Source organism: Syngnathus typhle, linkage group LG2 (assembly GCF_033458585.1).
Source record: "Syngnathus typhle isolate RoL2023-S1 ecotype Sweden linkage group LG2, RoL_Styp_1.0, whole genome shotgun sequence".
NCBI classification, from domain to species: Eukaryota; Metazoa; Chordata; class Actinopteri; order Syngnathiformes; family Syngnathidae; genus Syngnathus; species Syngnathus typhle.
Window position 1 is genome coordinate 10,864,173 of NC_083739.1, and position 21,647 is coordinate 10,885,819.

Genomic DNA, 21,647 nt, shown 5'->3' on the forward strand with positions numbered 1-21,647 from the left:
ATTCGCATTTCTGCAGCTGTTTTCTATTGCGCAATATGCAGAGTCTCTCCAAACAGTTTATTTTCTATCCATTTACTTTAGCCCCAAGGTCGTTTGCTTTTTCCTCTTTATAAACAGCAGCGATTCTCACGTGTTCTTACTTGATGGACCTGCACTCCGTCTAGTTTATGCTGCTCTGTTATTCCCCGACGGAGACATATGCCACAGATGTGTAAAAGACTTAGGAGACCGCTTTCACGTGTGTGGAAGTAACTTGTAGTGACAGCGGATAAAACAAATATGTCACAGTCATCCGTCCGACATATGAACTGGAAAAGATCCAGTCATTCTCATTGTGGCTGAAGGGCAACATGATGACCAAAGTCTGGGTGGCTGTTGGAAGGCGAGTTGGGGTCACGCTCTGCATGCCCGGTCCCTCGGGGCACCCACCAGCAGCAGGATGAGCTTGAGCATCCGCTGGGAGGATGACCCCAGATATCTCCCTCCCATGGGGTTTGCTGGTGCAGCTGTATCACATTGGAGCATGACAAAGTTCTGCACTGCACTATAGGATGTAGGGAAGTGACCAAATTACCTTCAGTACGTACCTGCATATAGTTATCGAAATAAGCGTAATCAATTTGTTGTATACATTCACCCTTAAAGGTGAAGTCAAACCAAAATGTTCTTTACCAAGTTACAGAATATGTATCATTCGCGAAACATGACAAATAGGGATTTCTATCTACCATACGAAGGGGGCGGCCATTTTGCTACATGCTGTTGGCTAAAAATGCTTTCAGCTCACAACCAATCATGGCTCTGTTTCAGAAAACTGGAAAGTCCTGATTGGTCGCGATTGGTTACCATAACCAAAACTAGCTCGGAGTGGTGGTGGGCGGTTCAGTTTGATGTGGTCTGAATGTGTTTTTAATTCAGTTCAATTCTGATTTATTGTCATTACAAGTGCAATGAAAAGTAAAGTGCAGACCATTCAGTGCAAAGAGAGGAAGATTGTTTGTTTTGAACTCCGGTGCGGGCCCACTTCTTATCTTCCTTCGCGATATATTGAGATGTTTTTGTAAACCTTCATGTTTGCAAAGCACTGGTGCGATTCAGGAGCAAGGTTGACCTGCATTTAGGGCCCAAGAAGAGCAACTGCGGCTGGGTCAACTTCACTCATCCAGATGATGTGGCGAGTTCAGTTCTCGCTCACTTACTTGTTGACGTCTCTCGTTTTGAGCAGAGCCCCTGCAATGATGTCCAACAAAATTAATTTAAAACAGCTTCTTATTTGAGCACACGTATTGTTGTTTAACATGGGAATATGCTTTATCTTATTTTCATCGTTAATTTCTGTTCAGTGATTCAACAGATTAATTTGCAAGAAAATGTGACTTAAAGGATTGAAATTGAATAGTTGTGTAAAATTATGGCCCACAGAGCTTTTACATTACCAAGAGTCCTGCAGTATATGTTGCGCTCATTTTACTTAATTGGTTAATTAATATGTATTCAGTCATTTAACATGTATTCAGTCATGATCATTTATCTTTTTATTTTTTCCTCAATGAATGTCGGATATTTGATTTATTGTAATTAATCTAACAAAAATATTTTAGTAAGAACTTTTACATGTATTTTTCATTTGTATTAATTGAATATAATTTAATTTGAAGTACTGCAGTATACTAAAAAGATAGTTAAATAATTTGTCCACCCCAGATCTAGTCAATTTTGTATGAAGGTCAAACGCCGTAATGTTTGAGAAAAACATGAAATTGACATTTTGGTCCAATTCTAAGTGAGTCTGACTTTGCCTCAACGCAGGTCCCTCGGACCCGCCTGCCTTGCGACACTTCACGCATGCGAGGTGACACAGAGGACAGCGGTCGGTCCTGCTTCCCCCCTCCGACCGGCTAACCCCGGGGTCGGCAGCTGTCAATCAGCGCCTCGGCTGCTTGTGCGGCTTCTGGATACGGCGTAGAAGATGTGAGGAAGGCCTCTTGAGAGAATCCCCCGGCTCTGCATATGGGATCATCTCTGTGCATTCATGGCGGGTAATTCAATTAGACATCCTTCTCCTATTCTAATGCAAACCTCAGGTTGAATCGCCACCCTGTATACGTGAAAGGAAAGGCCCCGAGCCACGATGGCCGGACAGACACGGGTCAGCTCGTACCAAGTATAGAGATGTTGTTCATTCAGTCTTACAGCTGCATTTATACGGCAGGTGGTACTCATCGTTGCTCGTGGTGGGAGTCGGAGAGAAACTCATGGGAGAAAATATATAGGTTCCATAACACAGTCTCTTAGTGTACAAAAATATTTTATATTATTATTATATGTATATTATATTATTTGTATTAAATTCAAATCAACATTATTGTAGTTGATTTGAAATTGCAAAGGCTGCTATTTAAAAAAACTTTGTTTTGGTCGGTCATTGGACTTTATTTTCTTTAATGATTATGTAAATATATATGTCTACTTATGTAGTGTCAAGATAAGTTCAGTGCAATCCCAATGTTTACATATTGTTTCAGTAACTGTGTAAAGTTGATGTTTTAAAACCACAAATCTCTTTGCATTATTGTTCCAATCCTACTTGCGACTTATTGATTTATGTTTACGCCACACTTGTTTGGTAGAATTTTGTGAAGCTGTTGTAGTGACCACTTCCAAGACTGCGAGACAAATGAGTTTGAATTCTGAGTTTAATTTGTTAACGTGGTACTCAAAACACTCATTCCGAAAAACATTCATCCTGATTGAAATGAATAGACAGACATGCTATTATTATTATTATGCTGTTCCAACCCCCCAAAAAACACCAATATTCTTGTAACTTACAGTATTCCACAGGGATAACACGATTAAAATGTACACCCTCAAAACTCGTAGGTCAAAAATTGGACCGACCCAGTAAATTGGGTCAAATTAATTCACTTAACTTCCTAGGTCAGTAATTTTTTTAACCCAAATTTTGTTGTTTTTAATCCAGTTTTTTTTTTTTAACTCAAATTGAGTTGTTTTAAGTTCAGCATTTTTAAGGCTGTAAAGAATCAAACAACTTATATAGAGTATATGCAGAGATGATTTTCTATGTAAATTAATTCACGTGAAATTGTATGCGGCGACTGGATAGCACGTGGAATTTCTTTGGGTGGATTTTACGAAAAATATAAAGTTGAATCACAAGATTTGCTTTCACGGGCCACCTAAAATGTGTTTGGCCGGATGTGACCCCAGGGCCGCCTGAGTTTGGCACCTGTAAGACAGCGATATGATAAAACATTGTTGGTATTTTGTCTTACAAGTAATTGTTATAATAAGGGTAAACAAATCCTCGTTTCTGAAAAGAGGATGTCCCCTGGATGGACAGACGATCTTGTGAAGGATGTAGTCCAAAAGGCCGCCGCATGCGAGGTGCTGCAGGGTCACCTTTAGCCACGGCGTTGGTGCCCAGAGCGTGGGGGTGGGGGGGACGTTCAACAGGCTGAACTGATTTCCTGTGCGGGGTCACGCGTTGGACGTGTTTGGAAGATGATGGGAAAGTCAAAGTTAGATCTTGGTGATACATTCATTTTGATGATTTATTCATGTTGATAATTCTTTTTTGTTTGCACGACGTACGTACATACTTGAAAGTGTATCCTGTTAATGTGCATTGCTTACACTATAACCGGCCTTGTTCATTCACATTTTTACACATTATCTATGAAAAAAAGAAATATTCATCGCTACTATTTCAGTGCTATTTGATGTCAGCTAAGACTAGGGGGGTTGCTTTATCATTGTGCAGGACAAAATAGAGGAAATCCCATAATGGAAGGCAAAAACAAAGCAAAACTGGTTTTGAATAATGTCCAAAAAATTATTGATTTTGTTTTAAAGTGGTGTAACAAAGAAGTCCGACATTAAGGTTCTGATTTGAAACCGGCATTCATTAACCCCACATCACTTTGATGCCCTTTTGCCTGCAGATCTTTGTCATGGACACCAATGGATTCCCAAATTGAATGAAATGGGGCTTACCATACTTCTCAGCCCAAATGGACCTCCTGTTTACACACTTGTCCATCAGCTGAGTGGCGGCATACGGCCTCACGTATCCGGTGAGATGTCGAGACGTCTCCGAGAGCAACCGTGCCGAGGCCTTGGTAAGTGCGCCGTGTTTGGACAAACTTTGTCCAGATTACAGATATGATGTTTGGAAATCAACTGGTTTTTATGTGGGGAGCATGGTGAACGTCCTGAACCTTAAGATGCAAAGTCAAAATGGAATATAATTGCTTTTTTTCTTGGTAATTACTATTTTTATGAAGGTTGACAATTAAAACATACCTATTTAAACGTTTGATTAAAATTTTGAATGTGAACAAGTTTTGGGACCAAAAAACATCAAGCAGGAGCAGGAATACTTTAAGGAAAATATAACCAGTTGTAAAATGTTTCTTTTGCTTGTTTTGTTTTGACAATTATCTTTCCAAAATGTCATTTCTTTAGGTAATTACAACTCAGGTGATTTATAATTATTTTTACTGTTATTATTGTTACTATTATTCAACATAATTTAAACTGGCTATTTAAGTTGGAGTGTTAACTCACTCATCGCCTTAATTAAATGTCTAAAGGTTATTATTTTGAAGCACATTTTCAGAATTTTGTTGTAAAGTATGTATTTGTTTTCAGGAAAGTTTTATCTCAACTGTGTGTGGGAAAGTACTGGCTCTTAAAGCATGCCGATCTGATGTCGGTGATGATAATAATAATATTAATATTAATAATAATAATAATAGAAGGAGAAAGTAAATATTTTGAATATTTCTGAATTGGAGTATTTTATTGTGGCAATGTGTTTTTTTTCAATGTGATTAAAAACGTGTTCCCTGGGCATGTGGTATGAAGGATTGAAAATTGTGGGAAGAGGAGGTCAGTATGTAAAATGTCTGCATTGATTTGGGAATGTTGACATGCAGCATGTGGAATAGTGAAAATGTGTCTTCGTTTGGAATTTCATCACGGAAATTTGGGATGTGATTTTTTTTTTTGGTGTGTAAGTGCGCCCGCCGTTTAGTAGCACTCGCAGTTTGCTGCCTAAAGAAGTTTGCGCTGACATACCAACGCAAATACGCCCATAAATATTGACAGCCGAGTGCCGTTTGCGCCTGTTTATTCACCCCGATGTAATATATGGTTTTATTATTATTGTTACGGGCCGAAATGCCGTCTTTTATGGCACAGAATTATTAGGTCCGACAGAAGTTGGGTGGGACTCGCGCGCATATGTGGATCGGATGATTGATGGATGAATGGAAGGATGTCTTGTAAATGTATGAATTTTATTTGTGCCCTCAAAACAAAAAAACGTGTGCCCTGGTCTTAGTAAATTAGACGTTGTCTGTCAATGAGGCTCATTTGCATAAAGGTGGGCAACTTCTCCGGCAACTACTTCATTTAAATACGCGCAAATACCACCGGCGCAACGAGACGCGTGCTTTGGGAATGAGATGCTGTGTTTTTGCTCCATTTTTTTTTTTTACCGGTTACTGGACCCGTGTTTTTAAAGACACGGTCAAACATGTTCAGTCGTCTCATTATGGAGACAACGTGCCCGTGCATAACGTCATCTGAAGTGGGAATTAAATGCTAAATTGGAGGGACGCGTGATTGAATATTTGGTGGGTTGCATCATACATACACACACGCATGCACACACGCGCGCATACACACACAGTTTTACGGCTTTTAGTGTGTGATCAGTTAAATCCCACCCACTTACTCACTCACTCACTGAAAGTTTTGGTGGAAGAAAAAAAACAGGACGAACTCGCTGTGGCGTCCTTGCCCTGAATACGAGCGAGCAGTTGTTGGATGCAAGATGGAGACGGAGCCTTGTTTGTCTTTCAGGCGCACACCGCCTACTTCGACGGCGCTGAGCGCGAGCAGCTCCCCGCCGCCAGGTTCCTTCCTGGCGTGCGACGAGCTGCGCCAAATCGGAGCTGCGCACAGCCTCGGTTCTGCGAGGCGCAGCGTCGGGGACGCGTACGCCGCAACCGCCGCTCTGCACCGCAACTTCGGGAACTTCTCGTCGAATCCCCCCGCCTCGCCGCCGGAGAAACGTAACAAGTTCTTGGAGGGTTCGAACCAGGAGCACAAGCCCGGCCCGGCCCACAAGACCCCTTTCTACGACCAAAGTAAGGTGGCATTATTCTGTCGTATTCGTTTTCCCCTGCAGGTTTTAGCGCAATACCTTTCATCTGTTTGTAACGAGGTAAAATATTGAAATTTATCACTTAAAAAAAAAAAAGAAAAAAGTGACCTGGGCAAAAGAAAACAGCGCCAATTGCACACACAACTTTACAATTCTGAAGCAATCGTCAAGTTCAAAATTATAATAACAAATTATAATAAAAAAATAAAGCCGTTTATTAGGAACGGGACAACCTGCATGCCAGAAAATCAATAAATGTTACAAAAGTTAAAAACCAAAAAACACTAAATGGCACCCTTATCTGTCTTTCCCCATCAGCCACAAACTGAAGACATACAAGACAACTTGCATGCATAAAAGAGAAAGCAATTCAATAAGCCCACAAGATGGGCATTTTTCTTGTATGTTTCAGTTGAGCACAAACTGAGAATGAACTGGACAACTTTTACAAAAGTCAATGCAATTAAGTAATCTAAATTGGTAACAGAACAAAATGAGACATTTTTATTGTGTCTCCATTGGACACAAACTAAGGTTGGATAGGAGAACAGACATTTCTCAATTCGAAGTTGAACAGGACACACAATTGTAAACAACTTAAACAATGCCAAAATGGTTTCACCTCTTCTCCCCTTTAATCTGTAATTTACAAAAACACACATTTCATCGCATGTATCGTGAAAAGAAACAGTACAAATATATTTTAAGAGGAAAATTAAGCAGAAAAATAAAAAATGCTAATTAATTTTTCAATTCACAGTCAGGAGATTTTGTAATTTCATTCACCTTTGTTTATTCATTAAATGTCAAATTGAATCTTTTGAGATGACATTTTAAACTATTGCCCATCATTTCCCCCAAAATAAATTTCAATTTATACACATATGACTTGATGCTTTCCCCCTTAATGCCATACAGTCAGAAAATGTATTTTACAAATAAACAATAATCCCTTCTCAACCCCACCAAAAAGAAACAAAAAAAATAATAATATTCTATTTAAAAATATATACAAATTTCTCTCATGATAGTATTGTTTATTTTTTAACTGACCATGACTAAATCAGTCATGAATAACCATATTTGATGGTGGTGCATTGATACTGCATCACAATGATACAAAGTATTTTATCCCACACCTATACCCAATAAAAAAGTTTCTAAGTTCATGGAAATGCATGCTAACATTTGATAACATTTCATCCTGATGTGTGTGTTTGTGTGTACTGGGGAAATGATACTCTTGCTGTTGGTGTTTGTAGTGATAAGGTCACAATAATATACAACGGCGTCATTCAATTCACAGAAGAAAGGTCATGAATCCCCCCACCCCACATTAAGTTAAAATAACTGTCTCAATCATCACAATGCTTTAAAATAAGACATTGTCTATTTGTCCATTTATTAATTGAGACGTACAATTGACGCTGCTACTTTCAGGACCTTGTGATGTGAACAACTCTCTGTTTTGGTAACCGTTAAGTCTGCAGAATTTGCTTTTAGTTTCTCAATTATTTTTTGAAATAGTTTTCCCCAAAGCAGCATAAGATAATTAAGCAGAAAGATAGATGAGAGAAAAAATTTGAATTTTCATCGATCCTACAGGGGTAATGTTTTACGAGTACACGTATCCTGCTGTCACATGGCCGCTTTGTAAAGAAAACTGTGAATCTAGTTTGACAATATTTTTTTTCAAAGCATCTCAAGTTTATTGCAGCAGCCAAAACGGACCTTTTTCACCATGTGTCTTTTGTACTTTTCCTCTATTTGACATAACTGTCCAATGATAAATGATGTAGTGAAAGGAGTGGGGGAAATATACTTAAAAAAAAAACTTGGTCAGCTTCCAAATAAATCAATTCAATTGTCGAAAAAAATACACATTTCATGATGATCTTAGAAGTTTAGTAAAGATTTATCCAATTATTGTTCATACTCTTACCTCGCTAAATGATTGAAGAAAAACACATGGCTCCAAGTTACCCAACGGAAGGCGAATTTCTGTTGTTGTGAAGCGCAACACGAGGTTGGAAATGAAGGCTGCCACCAAATTGAATTAAGAGCTTGAGTCGAGGACAGCCTGCAGTTAAATGCAATGGGTTTTGTTTTGCAGCTCTAGGAAATTCATTTAGACAACAGTTTCAAGTAGTGGGTCATCAGGAAATAATACAACACAAAACACACAACAATCCCATATCGCAGGATGGGATTGCCAAATATGACCTTAGAAAAGGCTAGCGTGGAAAGGCCATGATAACAACAGACCACATTGTAGTTATGGTTTCTCTCAGATGCTCTGAAATTCTATAGTATAAAATTTGGGAAGAATTTGAAGTAGACACCCATGATTCATTGACGGGCCGTGATCATACCTATGCAGGGAGAGGTAACAACATGATCGGGGTCTCAAACTCGCAGGGTAATATTTTGCGGCCCCGAAATAGTCAAGTTTAATGTTGTTGCAGACCCGCCTTTTTGGGTGAGGGGTGAAAGCTCTATTTGATATGCAATAATTGGTTTTCATTTTATTTTTAGTATTGTGAAACAACAGGTTACAGTGAGAATGAAAAATAAACATCTGTGGATGTGTCTGCACGTTGATGTATGGAATTATCCAGTTTGTTTACATCTGTGTGAAAATGATTGTTTATTCATTACAAATGTAGCAATGTTCATTTATTGATGCCGGTGACCAAAGCGACGGGCAGAAAAATGCTGTCATTTTTTTCTTGCACACCTCAGACCACGAGAAAGGCGCTCTCAAATGCCTGGGATACTCCGGCATGGGCGTCGACTGCTTCGGCAAACTGAAGGAGGCGGGTGGCGGCTCGCTCTGCGGCAACTCCATTGCCGACTCCATCGACCTGTCGGGCAAGAACAAGAAGCGACGCAATCGCACCACATTCAGCACATTCCAGCTGGAGGAACTAGAGAAGGTCTTCCAGAAGACGCACTACCCAGACGTCTACGCTCGCGAACAGCTGGCTCTGAGGACTGAGCTGACAGAGGCCCGAGTACAGGTGTGTGCTGTTTTTAGAGGGCAAACTAAGCTAATCGGTTTTCTATAGCCAACAACGCTTGGGACTTTTTTTTCTAGGATTTGAGCCAATGATTTTCTTTCCAGAATTCAAATTCCACAGATGATTTTATTCGTTACAGAAAAGGTCTAGATAAGCGATTTTTTTGTATTTCGTATTTTTAGGCAGAACTTGTGCAAACACAATCCTTAAGAAATCCAGCTTTCTCACCATCTTCTCTCTGCCAGGCGAGCCAGTACCTCAGGTCTAAATTTTCCAACATGGATAAATGACTCCTTTGCAACATATAAATGAGCATCTTGTCTTTGGTGGTGATTTGCCTCCACCGGGATTCTTTCTTGGCGTGCAGAGAACATGTGGGACATGTGGAATGTGGAATTCATGCTGTTGGTTCTTTGCAGGAATGAAAGCCACTGGTCACATTTTTTAAATTAGTTACCATGGTGGGAAAAGTCGCTGATTTGTCAGCCCCGATTGACATTTTGTCAGCTTGCTCCCTTCTGTTCTTAGCCGTATTGTGTCAGAACTGCAAGTCAGCAGAGACACGCTTTGAATCACTTTAAAAAGAAAATTATCCGGATAAATGCAATAATTGAATAATTGCTTCAAAATGATAATTGGCCAGCCGAAGCACACAGGAAATAGGCAAACCACATGCAACATTGACATGCACAAAGTAATGGCACATTGTTTGGTCTGTTCTTTTCACACAGTCCCGCATTTGGCTTAAATTTGATTTTGGATCTTTGTTGCCTTTGGTCACGGCTGGTAACTGGTACAAGTGGAGTAGTAAAATGGATAAGACTTGTATTGCAGCTGTCCTGTGTATTAGATGTGTGCTAATATGCATCATATTGATTGTTCATCTAGGTTTGGTTTCAAAACCGTAGAGCCAAGTGGAGGAAGCGGGAACGCTACGGGAAAATCCAGGAGGTCCGCAACCACTTTGCCACTAGCTACGATATTTCCCTCCTCCCCCGCCATGACACCTACCAGGTATGGCTCAAAACATCAGTTTCATGTTTGTTGAGTCGTACAATCATTTTACAATAATGCTGCCAATGACATATTCAATTCAAACACCCATAATGTCAAACTGTAACCAATTGCACTCGCAAGTCAAAGCAAAAAAATAGTTGCCGAATTGGCTGCTATATCAAAAAATTCACAAGTCATATCTTAAGGTACCGTTGCACTTCAAATATTTTAAAAAGACAAAAAGATGAGAATAGCATGTAATTGTGTGTGCGTGCATGTGCGTGTGTGTGTGTGTGTGTGATACCCAGATGCAGGGCAATCTATGGCCAGGTGCTTCAGGAGTCGTCGGTGGCGCATCGGCGAGCAGCTGTGTCCTCGGACCCGAATCCTTACCCTCCTCCTGCATGAGTGCTTACACTCACCCTCACAGCAACCTGCAGGGCTTAATGGGTATCCCCTCGTCCCCCAGCCACACCCACCACCATCACCACCACCACCACCCGTCGCACCATCCGGCCATCAACGGACTGTACTCCCTCCACAGCTTCCCCGGCGTAGAGGCTCCGGAGAGCGACTACAAACCGACGGGCCTAATGGCGTTGAGAATGAAAACCAAAGAGCCCGGCAGCATTCTCTCATGGCCGACATGACAACCATACTGCCTGACAACTTGAAAGGAGATCAATTTGTGAAGTGCAAATAAGCTATCTCCACTGCATGGAGGACGCACCCCTCTTTACATTTCACTCAGACAGCTTGGAGACATCTCAATTGAAAAGTTATGAAGCCAAAACCACAGCATGGGCTGGTCTTAAATAAATAAATAAGATGAACTAATACATTCTTCAGATTCTTTGCCAATATCACATAATGAGACCAAAGGAAACTGTAGCGAAACCTTTAATTATTATTGTTGTGTTTGATGTCTGTGGTGTATTTTTGCATGACCCAAAATAAAAGCTTGGTCTGTGTACATCAGCTGTCTTGTGTTGAATAGATGGAACAAAAATAACAAAACCTTTTTTCTTTCTTTCTTTCTTTCTTTCTACATGTCCAGTACAGTGGTACCTTGAGGTTCCAAAGTTTTCATAACAGTTAAGCCTTTACTTTCTTCCAAATATCTACAATATCATTTTGAGCAGTTTGCACTGGAAATTTGCCACTACTATCAATATGCTGAATAAATCCTTATTTTCCGGGTGAAACAAGCCAGCCAGTCGACAACACTTTCGGCTGAGTTTTAGTTGAAAACTGCGCCTTGTAAATTAATTCTGAGCAATGTCTAACAGTCGGCCTCCTCTTTCACTCATTGTACACATTTGGAAACACGAACAGTCAGTGGATGAATAAACACCAACTAGAACTGTGTGGATCTGAAATTGAAATTAACTTATTAAAAAAGAAAAGGAAAAGGGGGGGGCTTTCCTACCTTCTGAATCGGTAGATGTCATCATTACATTCATTTGGCAACACAAAATCAGGAGGAAAAAAACAATTGGGAAAAAATATACAACACTTAATCACTAGTGGAAGTTAAACAGCCAAGACACATGCTATGTAATAACTTGGAAATAAATTATAAGAATTTTCTGTCATTTCCAAAAGTAGGTCGATTTGATCCCTTGCTGGCCCTGAATTCTCACCACGGCTGCTTTAGACACTAAACTTGTGGTCAGGTATTTCCTTATTAGACTGCTGTTATTGCTAGGGTTTGTGAGCAGCCACTTTCCCTAGTTATACCAAAACTAACACGTGTTTCCAATAGAAATGCTCTTCCACATACACGCTGCTTCAAATTGCAGCCAGTGGGGACGGGACGGCAGCGCTAAATGCAGTTATCCCCCACGGCCCCTCAGCCCCTTCTGATTAAGTCCCAGATTGAGTGGAGGAGATAAGACTTGTCAGTTGGGATAAAAGCTTCAGAAGATGGCCATTTGAAGAAAAGCTGAAGAGTCAGATTTGTTTTTACATGGGATTCTCAGAAAATACAACGTCCTTAAATAATAATAAATTAGTAGAATAATTTACTAATAAGTTACTCATTGGCAACATATATAATGTGTCATGTTTTTAAATGTTGCATGATTGACAATGTTTGTCTATAAATGTTAATTTCTTTGTTTTTTGGCAGTGTTGCAATAGTTATTGTGCAATTTTTTTTAAAAAACATGGGGCATGTCAATTAGCTTGTGATTTTTCAGGAGATGCTACTGAGTGACTTTGGAACTATTGTACATTGTGTATCGTTTGCATTATTTAAAGAGGGAGTCAGGTCGAAAATGTTCTTTATGATCATATATTCTATGCGCCCCCACTCACCTAAACCTGGTTTTCTGACTAATATTGCATTTGTGGTCAAGGTGCCTATGGCCTTTTTAAATTGCCACCCACTAAGAGCGCCTAAGTTGGATACATTCAATTCCCTGCAGGGTTGCCATGTTATTTTCTGTTTCTATGGCGAAAATGCCGCAACGTTTATGGCATTTACAGTCGACCAGAACCACTGTTAAAAATGCAAAACCAGAAAATGGAGACCACGACTGACTGGTGACACTGCTACCATGTGGTAAGCAACAAACACTGCAGTGCTGTATAAATAATACAGTTGGATTTATGGACTAATTCTTTTCAGATAAGCGTTTGACCATCCACCCATCCATCCATTCTATCCTCACGAGGGGTGCGGGCGTACTGGAGGCTATCCCAGCAGTCTTTGGGCGGTAGGCGGGGTACACCCAGAACTCGTTGCCAGCCAATCGTAGGGCATAATCCAATACATTTGCACGTAATAAACGATGTGTTCCTGTATTCATTTTTTCCGAGTCAGTCAATTTATTCTCACTTTGCATTCCAACTTGCGTACAATCTTTCACATTTCTTCTGCAGAAATAGCACGTTTTCTAGTTAGATTAAACAGGCAACTTTTTTTGGATTGACGTGCGCGTTCCCGTCTTCCGCCCACCTTTCTAACCAATCGCGTGTCAAGGGGCGGGACAGGAATCAACTCGACAAAATGGCGACCGTTGTTGTTTTGCCGCAGGGTCAGTGAACAACACCAATTTGTTTTGCCAAAATCGTACGGTTGCACGCAGAATTGTCGCAACCAAAAGCCCCAGGCGCCACAGGGTCGACCGCGTGCGGACCGAAATGAAAGGTAAAGAGCGGTCGCCGCTGAAAAAACGCTCCCGGGCCTTGGACGACATTCGCGATCGGGGAGGATGCCACCCGAGCAGCAAGAAAATGGGCGCGCTGTCCCTGTCCAGCGGGAGTAATAATAATGGTAACAGCTCGGCCAAGAGTGACGGCGGCTCGACGAGGAGGAGCCTGCTCGGCGATAAACGGGACCGGGACTTTGACGGACACGGTCGGCTCGGTAACAATCACAGCTGTCCACCCAGCGTCATCGGCTCCGTGAGCAAGAACCACGGCAGCCTGAGCCTCTCGTTGGATTTGGCCGCGGCGAGGAGTACGTCGCGGGGGGACCAGCGGCTGCCTGCTCTCAGCGCCGAGGGTGAATACAAAACCCTGAAAATCAGCGACCTGGGCAGCCAGCTAAGCGACGAGGACGTTGAGGACGGGCTTTTTCACGAATTCAAAAAATTCGGTGACGTGAGCGTCAAGCTGAGCCGCAGCAACGACGAGCGGATCGCTTTCGTCAACTTTCGGAAGCCGGAGGACGCCCGGGCGGCCAAGCACGCCAGGGGCCGGCTGGTGCTTTACGACAGGCCGCTGAAAATCGAGGCGGTGTACATTAACCGCAGGAGGAGCCGCTCGCCGATCGAGAGAGACCTCTATGGCGCTGTGCCGGGCCACAGACACTTGCAGAGGCCCCTGTCACCCACAGGCCTGGGATACAGAGACTATCGTCTGCAGCAGTTGGCCTTGGGTCGGCTGGCCCCGCCACCGCCGCCACCCCTTCCCCGCGAGTTGGAGCGGGACCGGGAGTTCGCCCTGTTCGAGGCCCGGGCCCGGCCGGCTTTCATCGCCGAGCGGGCCGCCTTCCGCGAGGAGGATTTTATATCGCCAGAGGATGACCAAAGAGCCAATCGTACCTTGTTTCTGGGCAACTTGGACACCGAGATTACCGAAGCTGACTTGAGAAGAGCTTTTGACAGATTTGGCGTCATTACCGAGGTGGACATCAAGAGGCCCATGCGGGACCAGACCAGCACGTATGGCTTTTTGAAATTTGAGAACCTGGACATGGCTCATCGTGCTAAGCTCAGCATGTCTGGCAAAATAGTGGGTTGCAACCCCATAAAGATAGGCTATGGAAAAGCCACACCCACCACACGTCTGTGGGTGGGGGGTCTTGGACACTGGGTGCCCTTGGCTGCCCTCGCCAGAGAATTTGATCGCTTTGGCACCATCAGGACTATAGACTACAGAAAGGGGGACACCTGGGCCTATATTCAGTACGAAAGTCTGGACGCAGCGCAGGCGGCCTGCACGCACATGCGGGGCTTCCCTCTTGGGGGGCCCGAGAGGAGACTCCGAGTGGACTTTGCTGACACGGAGCATCGTTACCAGCAGCAGTTCTTGCAACCTCTCCCGATCGCCCCCTTTGACATGGTGGCCGAGTCGTTTGTCCACCGTGGTGCGCCAGAGCCTCTGAGGGTTCGAGAAAGGACTCCTCCGCCACTTCATTTCAGAGACAGGGAGCTCTTCTCTGGCGCCGAGTGGCCTAATCCTTCGGCTCTCCGCGAGCGGGTGCGGGCCGCCCCGTTTGAGCCCCTTGAGCACTTGCAACGTGAGCGGAGGGCCCGTGAGCCTTGGTCTTTGGAGCGGGAGCTGCAGGGGCGAGAGTTGCACGGGCGAGAACTACACGGGCGAGAGCCTGCACGCAAGCGGCGCCTAATGGAGGACGGGCGCCACCTCGACCGCTCGCCCGACAGCTCTGACAGGACACTAAGGCGCCGACGCCCCTCTCCGGACGGCAGCCCAGGAGGCAGCAGCAGAGACGGGGGACGATTCAGTGATTCAGAGCGCCCCTCGCGAGCCGACAGACTTTCTCCCGCAAGAGAGCGCCATGGCAGCCTGGAGCGAGGCGGAACAGAGCGGAGACTCAAAGGCCTGTCTGACAAGGGTCTGTCAAGCTGTGCCATTTCACTGGTTGGCGAGCGTAAACGTAAATCTGGCGACGGCAGTAAAGGGCTGGCAAAAAGAGAACGCTCCGAGGGTTCCTCCAGAAGCGCCTCCAAATTGGACGGCACCAAGCTGACTCTGGCCTGGCAGGGAATGCTTCTGCTGAAAAACAGCAATTTCCCGGCCAACATGCACCTGCTGCAGGGAGACCACAGCGTCGCCAGCGAGCTGCTCGCCGACGGGACCACTGGCAAGCAGGTCTGCGAGCTCAAGATCACCCAACGCCTCCGCCTGGACCAGCCCAAGCTCGACGAGGTTTCCCGGCGCATCAAGGCGGCCGGCCCCGGGGGCTACGCCGTACTCCTGGCCGTTCCAGGGGCTGCAGCGGATACATCATCCGACCCGGCTGTCTCCACCCAGCGGCCGCTCCGCAACCTGGTGTCCTATCTCAACCAAAAGCAGGCGGCGGGCGTCATTGGCCTGCCTGTGGGTGGGAGCCGTGATAAGGACACCACGGGGGTCCTCCATGCTTTCCCTCCCTGTGATTTCTCCCAGCAGTTTCTGGATTCCTCTGCCAAAGCTCTGGCCAAAAGTGAGGAGGACTATCTGGTCATGATTGTGGTGCGAGGTGCATCTTAAAACAAACAGCTGATGAGTCAAAGTGTTTAAAAAAAAAAAAAAAAAAAGGAGGGGGGGGGGGGGGGACAACGACAAGTTCTGTATACCTTTGCATGCCGTGTTTTGCATTTTGGGCTACACTAGTTCGGTTCTTGGGTGTTGGATGTTGCCATGTTCTCCACTAAAACCACAGGCGGGTTTTTTCCCCGTTGCAAACAAAAAAGGCGTTTGTTTTTTGGAAATTTGCAGAGGTTACATATTCCTAGACAACCATTTGGATTACTTTAAAAACAATCATTACTCTTTGTTTCCGAGGGGGGGGAAGCAAAAATGGAGCCATATAGGAAGTGGACACAATAACATCTCTATAGCAAGTGTCATATGTAGTAGAAAACGAGGTAAACCATTCCAAATGAGCCAAGTGTTAAGTGGACACATGTTTAAGTGTTCCTGACCTGCACATGTTATTGTGTCTGCTGCTCCACATGCAAAGGAGACAGTTAAGTACACTGATGAAGAATGGCAGAATGTAAAAGTATGCACATACTTTACTAAGACAGAAATTTGCTCAAATAATAGAAGTCATTCATGTCATGTTGCTTTCCCTCCAGTGCCACCCCCCTCTTTTTATATATATATATATATATATATATATAAATCCAAGCATTATCAAATTGTGTAATGACACACAGGATGGCTGGTGGTAACACTGGGGCGAGTTGTGACATGTTTGACCTTCCGGTGCTTTTGGGTCAACTTTTTTCATATTCAGTTATTGACAAACATTCTTTTGTGTACACTCTCAATGTTAGACCACAGCCAGGCCAGGAGGCCACAAGCCGTTAGAGCACTTGTTTATGGAGGTCTGCTTTTACCAAGATGATGACACGAGTTCTTGGTTTTATAACCGACAAGGAGTGGATTTACTCTATACTTGTCAGATTTTCTTTTTGTTTGTATATGTTTAAGTAAAAATATGTTTGGGTCTGTTTTAGTATTTCTAGATACTAATATCTTAAGTTGCAAATTCCAAATACAAGTATTGCAATTCAGAGCATCTATTTGAAGAAAATGGAAATATAGTTAAAAAAAGGGAGCTTTATTTTGTATCTGTTTTCCAAAATTTCCAAATTGTTATTTCAATACTGAGCCCTCCAAATATGTATATTCAGTGAAAGGTTAACATCAGTCTTTCTTCCTTAATCCACCTGGTACATGAGAGGTTCAGGAACGGCAATTCTATTCCTGGCTCAACTTGACCTGGGTGACTTCTAAAGCAAGCACTTATTATTTTTGATTGTCTTGGTAAAGGCAGACAAGCTATTGTGAGAGCTGTCATTGGTGTTCTTTGTGCTTTCACAATAACCAATTGTAACTTGTGTTTACTCCATGCTTTAGTTTGTCATTTATGTTTTGTTTATTAGAACTGGCTGCGAAAATTCAAGGGGCAGAATAGGAAAAAAAAAAAGTGTTTTGTGTTAACATTTTGACTGAAACAACAAAAGGGTCCTTATAACAATTAGCAAGTTCAGTAAGTAGGGCCATGGCATTTTAATCATTTCAGTATTGACAGAAATCCATAATTTGACACTGATGCCTACATACTGAACCAGTTTGTACAGTGAATTACAAAAGTCTACACACCCATGTTCAAATGCCAGGTTTTCTCTTGTAGCAAACAGGAGAAAAATGAATCTCTTAAAAAAAAATTGCATACATATACACACCTCGTACACACACACACGTGGCATTTCAACAGGGGCGTGTAGACTTTTTCTTCTTTACCCACTGTATGTGTGGAATCATCACTGTTCTGAAATGTAATGACGCAGGAGGACAGCACGACGACGACCACAACGCCGCATTCAGAGTGGTCTCACCCTCCCACAGCTCTGCGCTGTGTGATGACTTCAGTGTAACGTTTGTACGTGCCCATGTCACGGGGGGGGAAGAAGGAGAGCGAGCTGTTGACGTGGCCGCCCCCCAAAAAAAGTGCATCAATAAATTGTTCATTTGAAGGAGAAAGCTTCCAAGTTTCTTGGATGGAAGTGCATTGAAGAAAACCAGGAAATGGTTGTGTTTCCCAGGAAGTGAAATATTCAGAGAGCGAGAGAAAAAAGGGAGGCCACTCGCTGTTTTGCATAGAGTTTGCACAAAGTAAATTACTTCCAGCAAACACAGAGGAGCCGCAAAGCCGCCGGACAGGAGTCCACTCCAAGCACTCCTCTCAGGTGACGCCTGTCAGGTTGCCATAGCGACCCTCGAGGCCTGACCGCTCAGGGGTGCTATGTCTGCTTTTGCTTGGGGAGGAGGATGTTCCACCGTGGAAATATTGTTTGCAACAAGCTGCATCCTCTTGCTTGTCTTCATCATCTGATCCACCCGCCGCAATTCCGATGGGAAGGAATCCACACTGAGGAGCCCTTCAAATGCACCCCCTGACTTCATCCGATCTATCTTAGCCGTATTAGCATGTAGAGAAGAAGGAGTCAAGATGGGGCCCATCTGGAGGCGCTTAATGTCACCCGTCCCTCCCTTGGCTGGCGGGGTGAGTACGAAGGAGGATGACGACGCTGCCCTGCTAGCTCTGTATCACTAGCTAAGGCAGTAGTGGTAAGTAATGAAGTAGAGTGGTTGTCATGGTAACATCCCATCACACACGTACCCAATCTCAGGAGTTTCAATAATCACATCTAGAAATACAAAGAAACACTCACCTGGCTTCAAATGCTTATTTTCACTCATATTCTGAAACTACTGTTTTACAATCTATTGCAGCGAGGAACAAATAAACACTCAACAATCAGCTGTACTTGCACACACACGACAGACAGATAAAACTAAACCCAATGAGTACAAATAGACCAAAAAGTATCCCAAAAGGCTTTTGGCAGATAAATATGTACAATACATTTCTTATTGACTGACACTTCCTAGACCATCTGTATAGGCTACTTAATATAATATTGTTTAGCCACAAATGTGCCATATATGGAGTTAATTGGGCTCTGAACAAAGACATCTGTACATGCATGAAAGTTGCTTGAGCACACAACAATAACACAATTCAGCAGTCATTTGACCTAAGATAGTTGATCTTACTTCACAATACCGACAAAATGTTGCAAAAAGCACACCCACCCATACTGAAATGCCAAGTGTGAAATGTGGGTCTGTTTTAGTCAGAAATAACAACAGAGACTATAACAAAGCAGCCATACAATGACAGCAAAACAAGAACAAAAAGTAACAAAATAGACAAAAGAAGATATCAGTAATGTTCCGTCATAATGTTTAAAAGAGTACCGCTGGGTCCCTAGAACAAACTGACAGATGATGCAACTATAAGGTTGTGGAGTGTCGTCACCCAAAAAGTTAAATCAACATTTTGTTTCAACCTGTATACTACTAACAACAACCTAACTCCCAAATTGCAATTACATATATTGTCATTTAGAGTAGCTTATCAAGTGGTAGATTATTTTTTTTTTTTGACATGTTCCACTGCTCAACACTAAGACCGCTACACTCTTGATTCATTTCTTGCACATACTACTTTAAAGCACTCTGACCCGCGGGCTCAGTGCAAATAGAAGCTAAAAGCGTGACATCATCGCAATCCCCACGAGCCACAGGGGAGACGACAACCAAGGCAATTGGAGTCGAAGCGAGCCTGACAACTTCCATGCAACTGTTGCTAATTCAAGAAGTGCAGGGGCAGCGCAGGCTGCCCATATTTAGTCTCAGGTCAACAGCATTGGTTGGCAGCCACATTTCAAATCCAAATGACACATTGTGCCCTTTACAGTATTGCCTTTGGTGTGTCTGGCACACTTTGCCCACATTCTCTGCCACGCGTTCACTGATGAGTGATCCTACGCCACTTCAATGCAACCATCTTGATGTTGGTCAAGTCATCTAAACTTGATTATCCCTATTAACTTCAGAGAAAAAGATGACACTTATCCTGGGTAGGGATTTTGCTCTTGGGCCTCTTTTTATCTCCTCTCCAAATGAGCTGGCCCTTGAGCACAACATTTTGATCAACTACAGGCAACACCATTAACTTGAATACAAATCGCTTTTGAAAAGATGCTCATGTGTCTTGTTAGAGCAATTCTAGAGTCTCATGATATTATAACGCAAATATTCTCAATTTTAATTCTTCAGCACTTCAAGCAGCAACCACAGCTGTGAGAAAATGTTGTATATAAAAGATCAAATAAAATGATTAATGAATAATACAAAAGAAAAATTACATTCTTGTTTCTAAGCAGATAAACAATGCCCACTTTCAGAATAAAAAATATCTACTTTTCCTCTCATTAAATAACAGACCAGTACTGAGAAAAAAATAATTCCCTGTGCAAGCTATCAAATCAATACGCTTAGCTAACACTGTGATGTAATAAAAATACAATAATAGCTCAATGATGACATCTGAAAAAATAGGCTCCATCTTCAAGATGGAGAATTTGCTGAGGGCTTTTAAAACTACTCCAAGACGACACGTCCACCACACAAATCATTCTTGTAGCCAAAGCAAATACAGATTTCTGTTTTCAAATGTATCAAGTAAAGGTCGTCAGAAAATGAATTGCTGATGTATAGATGCCTGAAAAATCTGTAATGAAGTATTCATATTATCACATAAGCAGTAAGTATTACGTAGTATGATTATCATCTCCTTGGGCAAAAGCATCTGTCATAGCCTATACAATCAGTTGACAAGGGTTCATACATTTAGAAACGTCCATCAATCAAAAATGAGCCGGGTGAACTTACAGCCTACAACAAATGTACAGGAAAAAAAAAAACATGTTTGTGCTTCCTTTGCCAGGCTCTCATCGAAGAAGGCTGCTTTGTCCACAGGCCACTGAACACACCACCATTGCTGGTCTGCTGTAAGTAAAGTATTTTCACTCGTGTTAAAGGTACGCAAGGTAAGTTTATTTTTTCATTGTGTCTACAAAAATTTACTCACTACTTCCAGGTGGCAAACGGACATTTTAGCTGTTTTTGTCATTATTTACAGTTTAGGTTAGCGCTGGTGAAGTTCGTTTTGCCCATCTGGAAGCACCATTTTGCCCTTTGTGTTAAAACATGAAATGGTCTATAGCCCTGCTTGTACTCTACAAATCTCTCTGTCTGCAACAATTTCAATAAAAACAGTTCAATTCAACTTTGTCCTGATTCATTTCTTTCAGAAGAAATCACACAAGAACAGTCACGTGTCAGTTTTATTCCAGCCGGTGTTACATGTCAAGTTGCTCCCAGTTTATCTTACTCCTCGTCTCGAGTTACGACTGCTATGGTAAGGCGAGTTGCGCAGTTTTGTGTTTCGTGACTGCAGATTCATCACAAGCGACTTGGAACTTCCCAAAACTTATCATATAATGTTCAATATACCCAACAATACTGAATTACTGGCCGAGCGTACGTGCTGATCGGGCCCGCCCATGTTAACTGGAGGGGGGGCTAATGTTACCATCGCCTGATGGGAGCTCAGCATTAGCTGTCATGCATTCTTCGGATGCTTGAAGGTAAGCAAGTTCTAACAGAGAAAAGGGCTCATGGAGTTTTTTATAAGTGCTTATAAAAAGAAAGAAAAAGTGGCTCCAGATCATTTTAGCCAATTTGGTTGTCACTTTCAATTTCAAACTATTTATAGTATTCAGGAATAAATATCGACCTCCAATGTAATGTGCATGTTAAGAAAAAGGTCAAAACTG

The 21,647-nt window shown here is 42.7% G+C and overlaps 2 protein-coding genes across 2 annotated transcripts; both read left to right on the forward strand.

The window, feature by feature from the left end:
* The first annotated feature begins 5,783 nt into the window (after nt 1–5,783).
* Nucleotides 5,784–11,258, forward strand: alx3 (ALX homeobox 3). Its single transcript, XM_061302495.1, has 4 exons — nt 5,784–6,179; nt 8,939–9,216; nt 10,105–10,230; nt 10,521–11,258. Exons 1-4 carry the CDS (start codon nt 5,864–5,866, stop codon nt 10,860–10,862), a joined length of 1,062 nt encoding a protein of 353 aa, XP_061158479.1. The 5' UTR covers nt 5,784–5,863; the 3' UTR covers nt 10,863–11,258.
* A 1,925-nt stretch (nt 11,259–13,183) lies between these two features.
* Nucleotides 13,184–21,097, forward strand: rbm15 (RNA binding motif protein 15). The gene has a single exon (XM_061301752.1). The coding sequence runs from the start codon at nt 13,360–13,362 to the stop codon at nt 15,934–15,936; it is 2,577 nt and encodes an 858-aa protein (XP_061157736.1). The 5' UTR covers nt 13,184–13,359; the 3' UTR covers nt 15,937–21,097.
* The last annotated feature ends 550 nt before the right edge of the window (nt 21,098–21,647 follow it).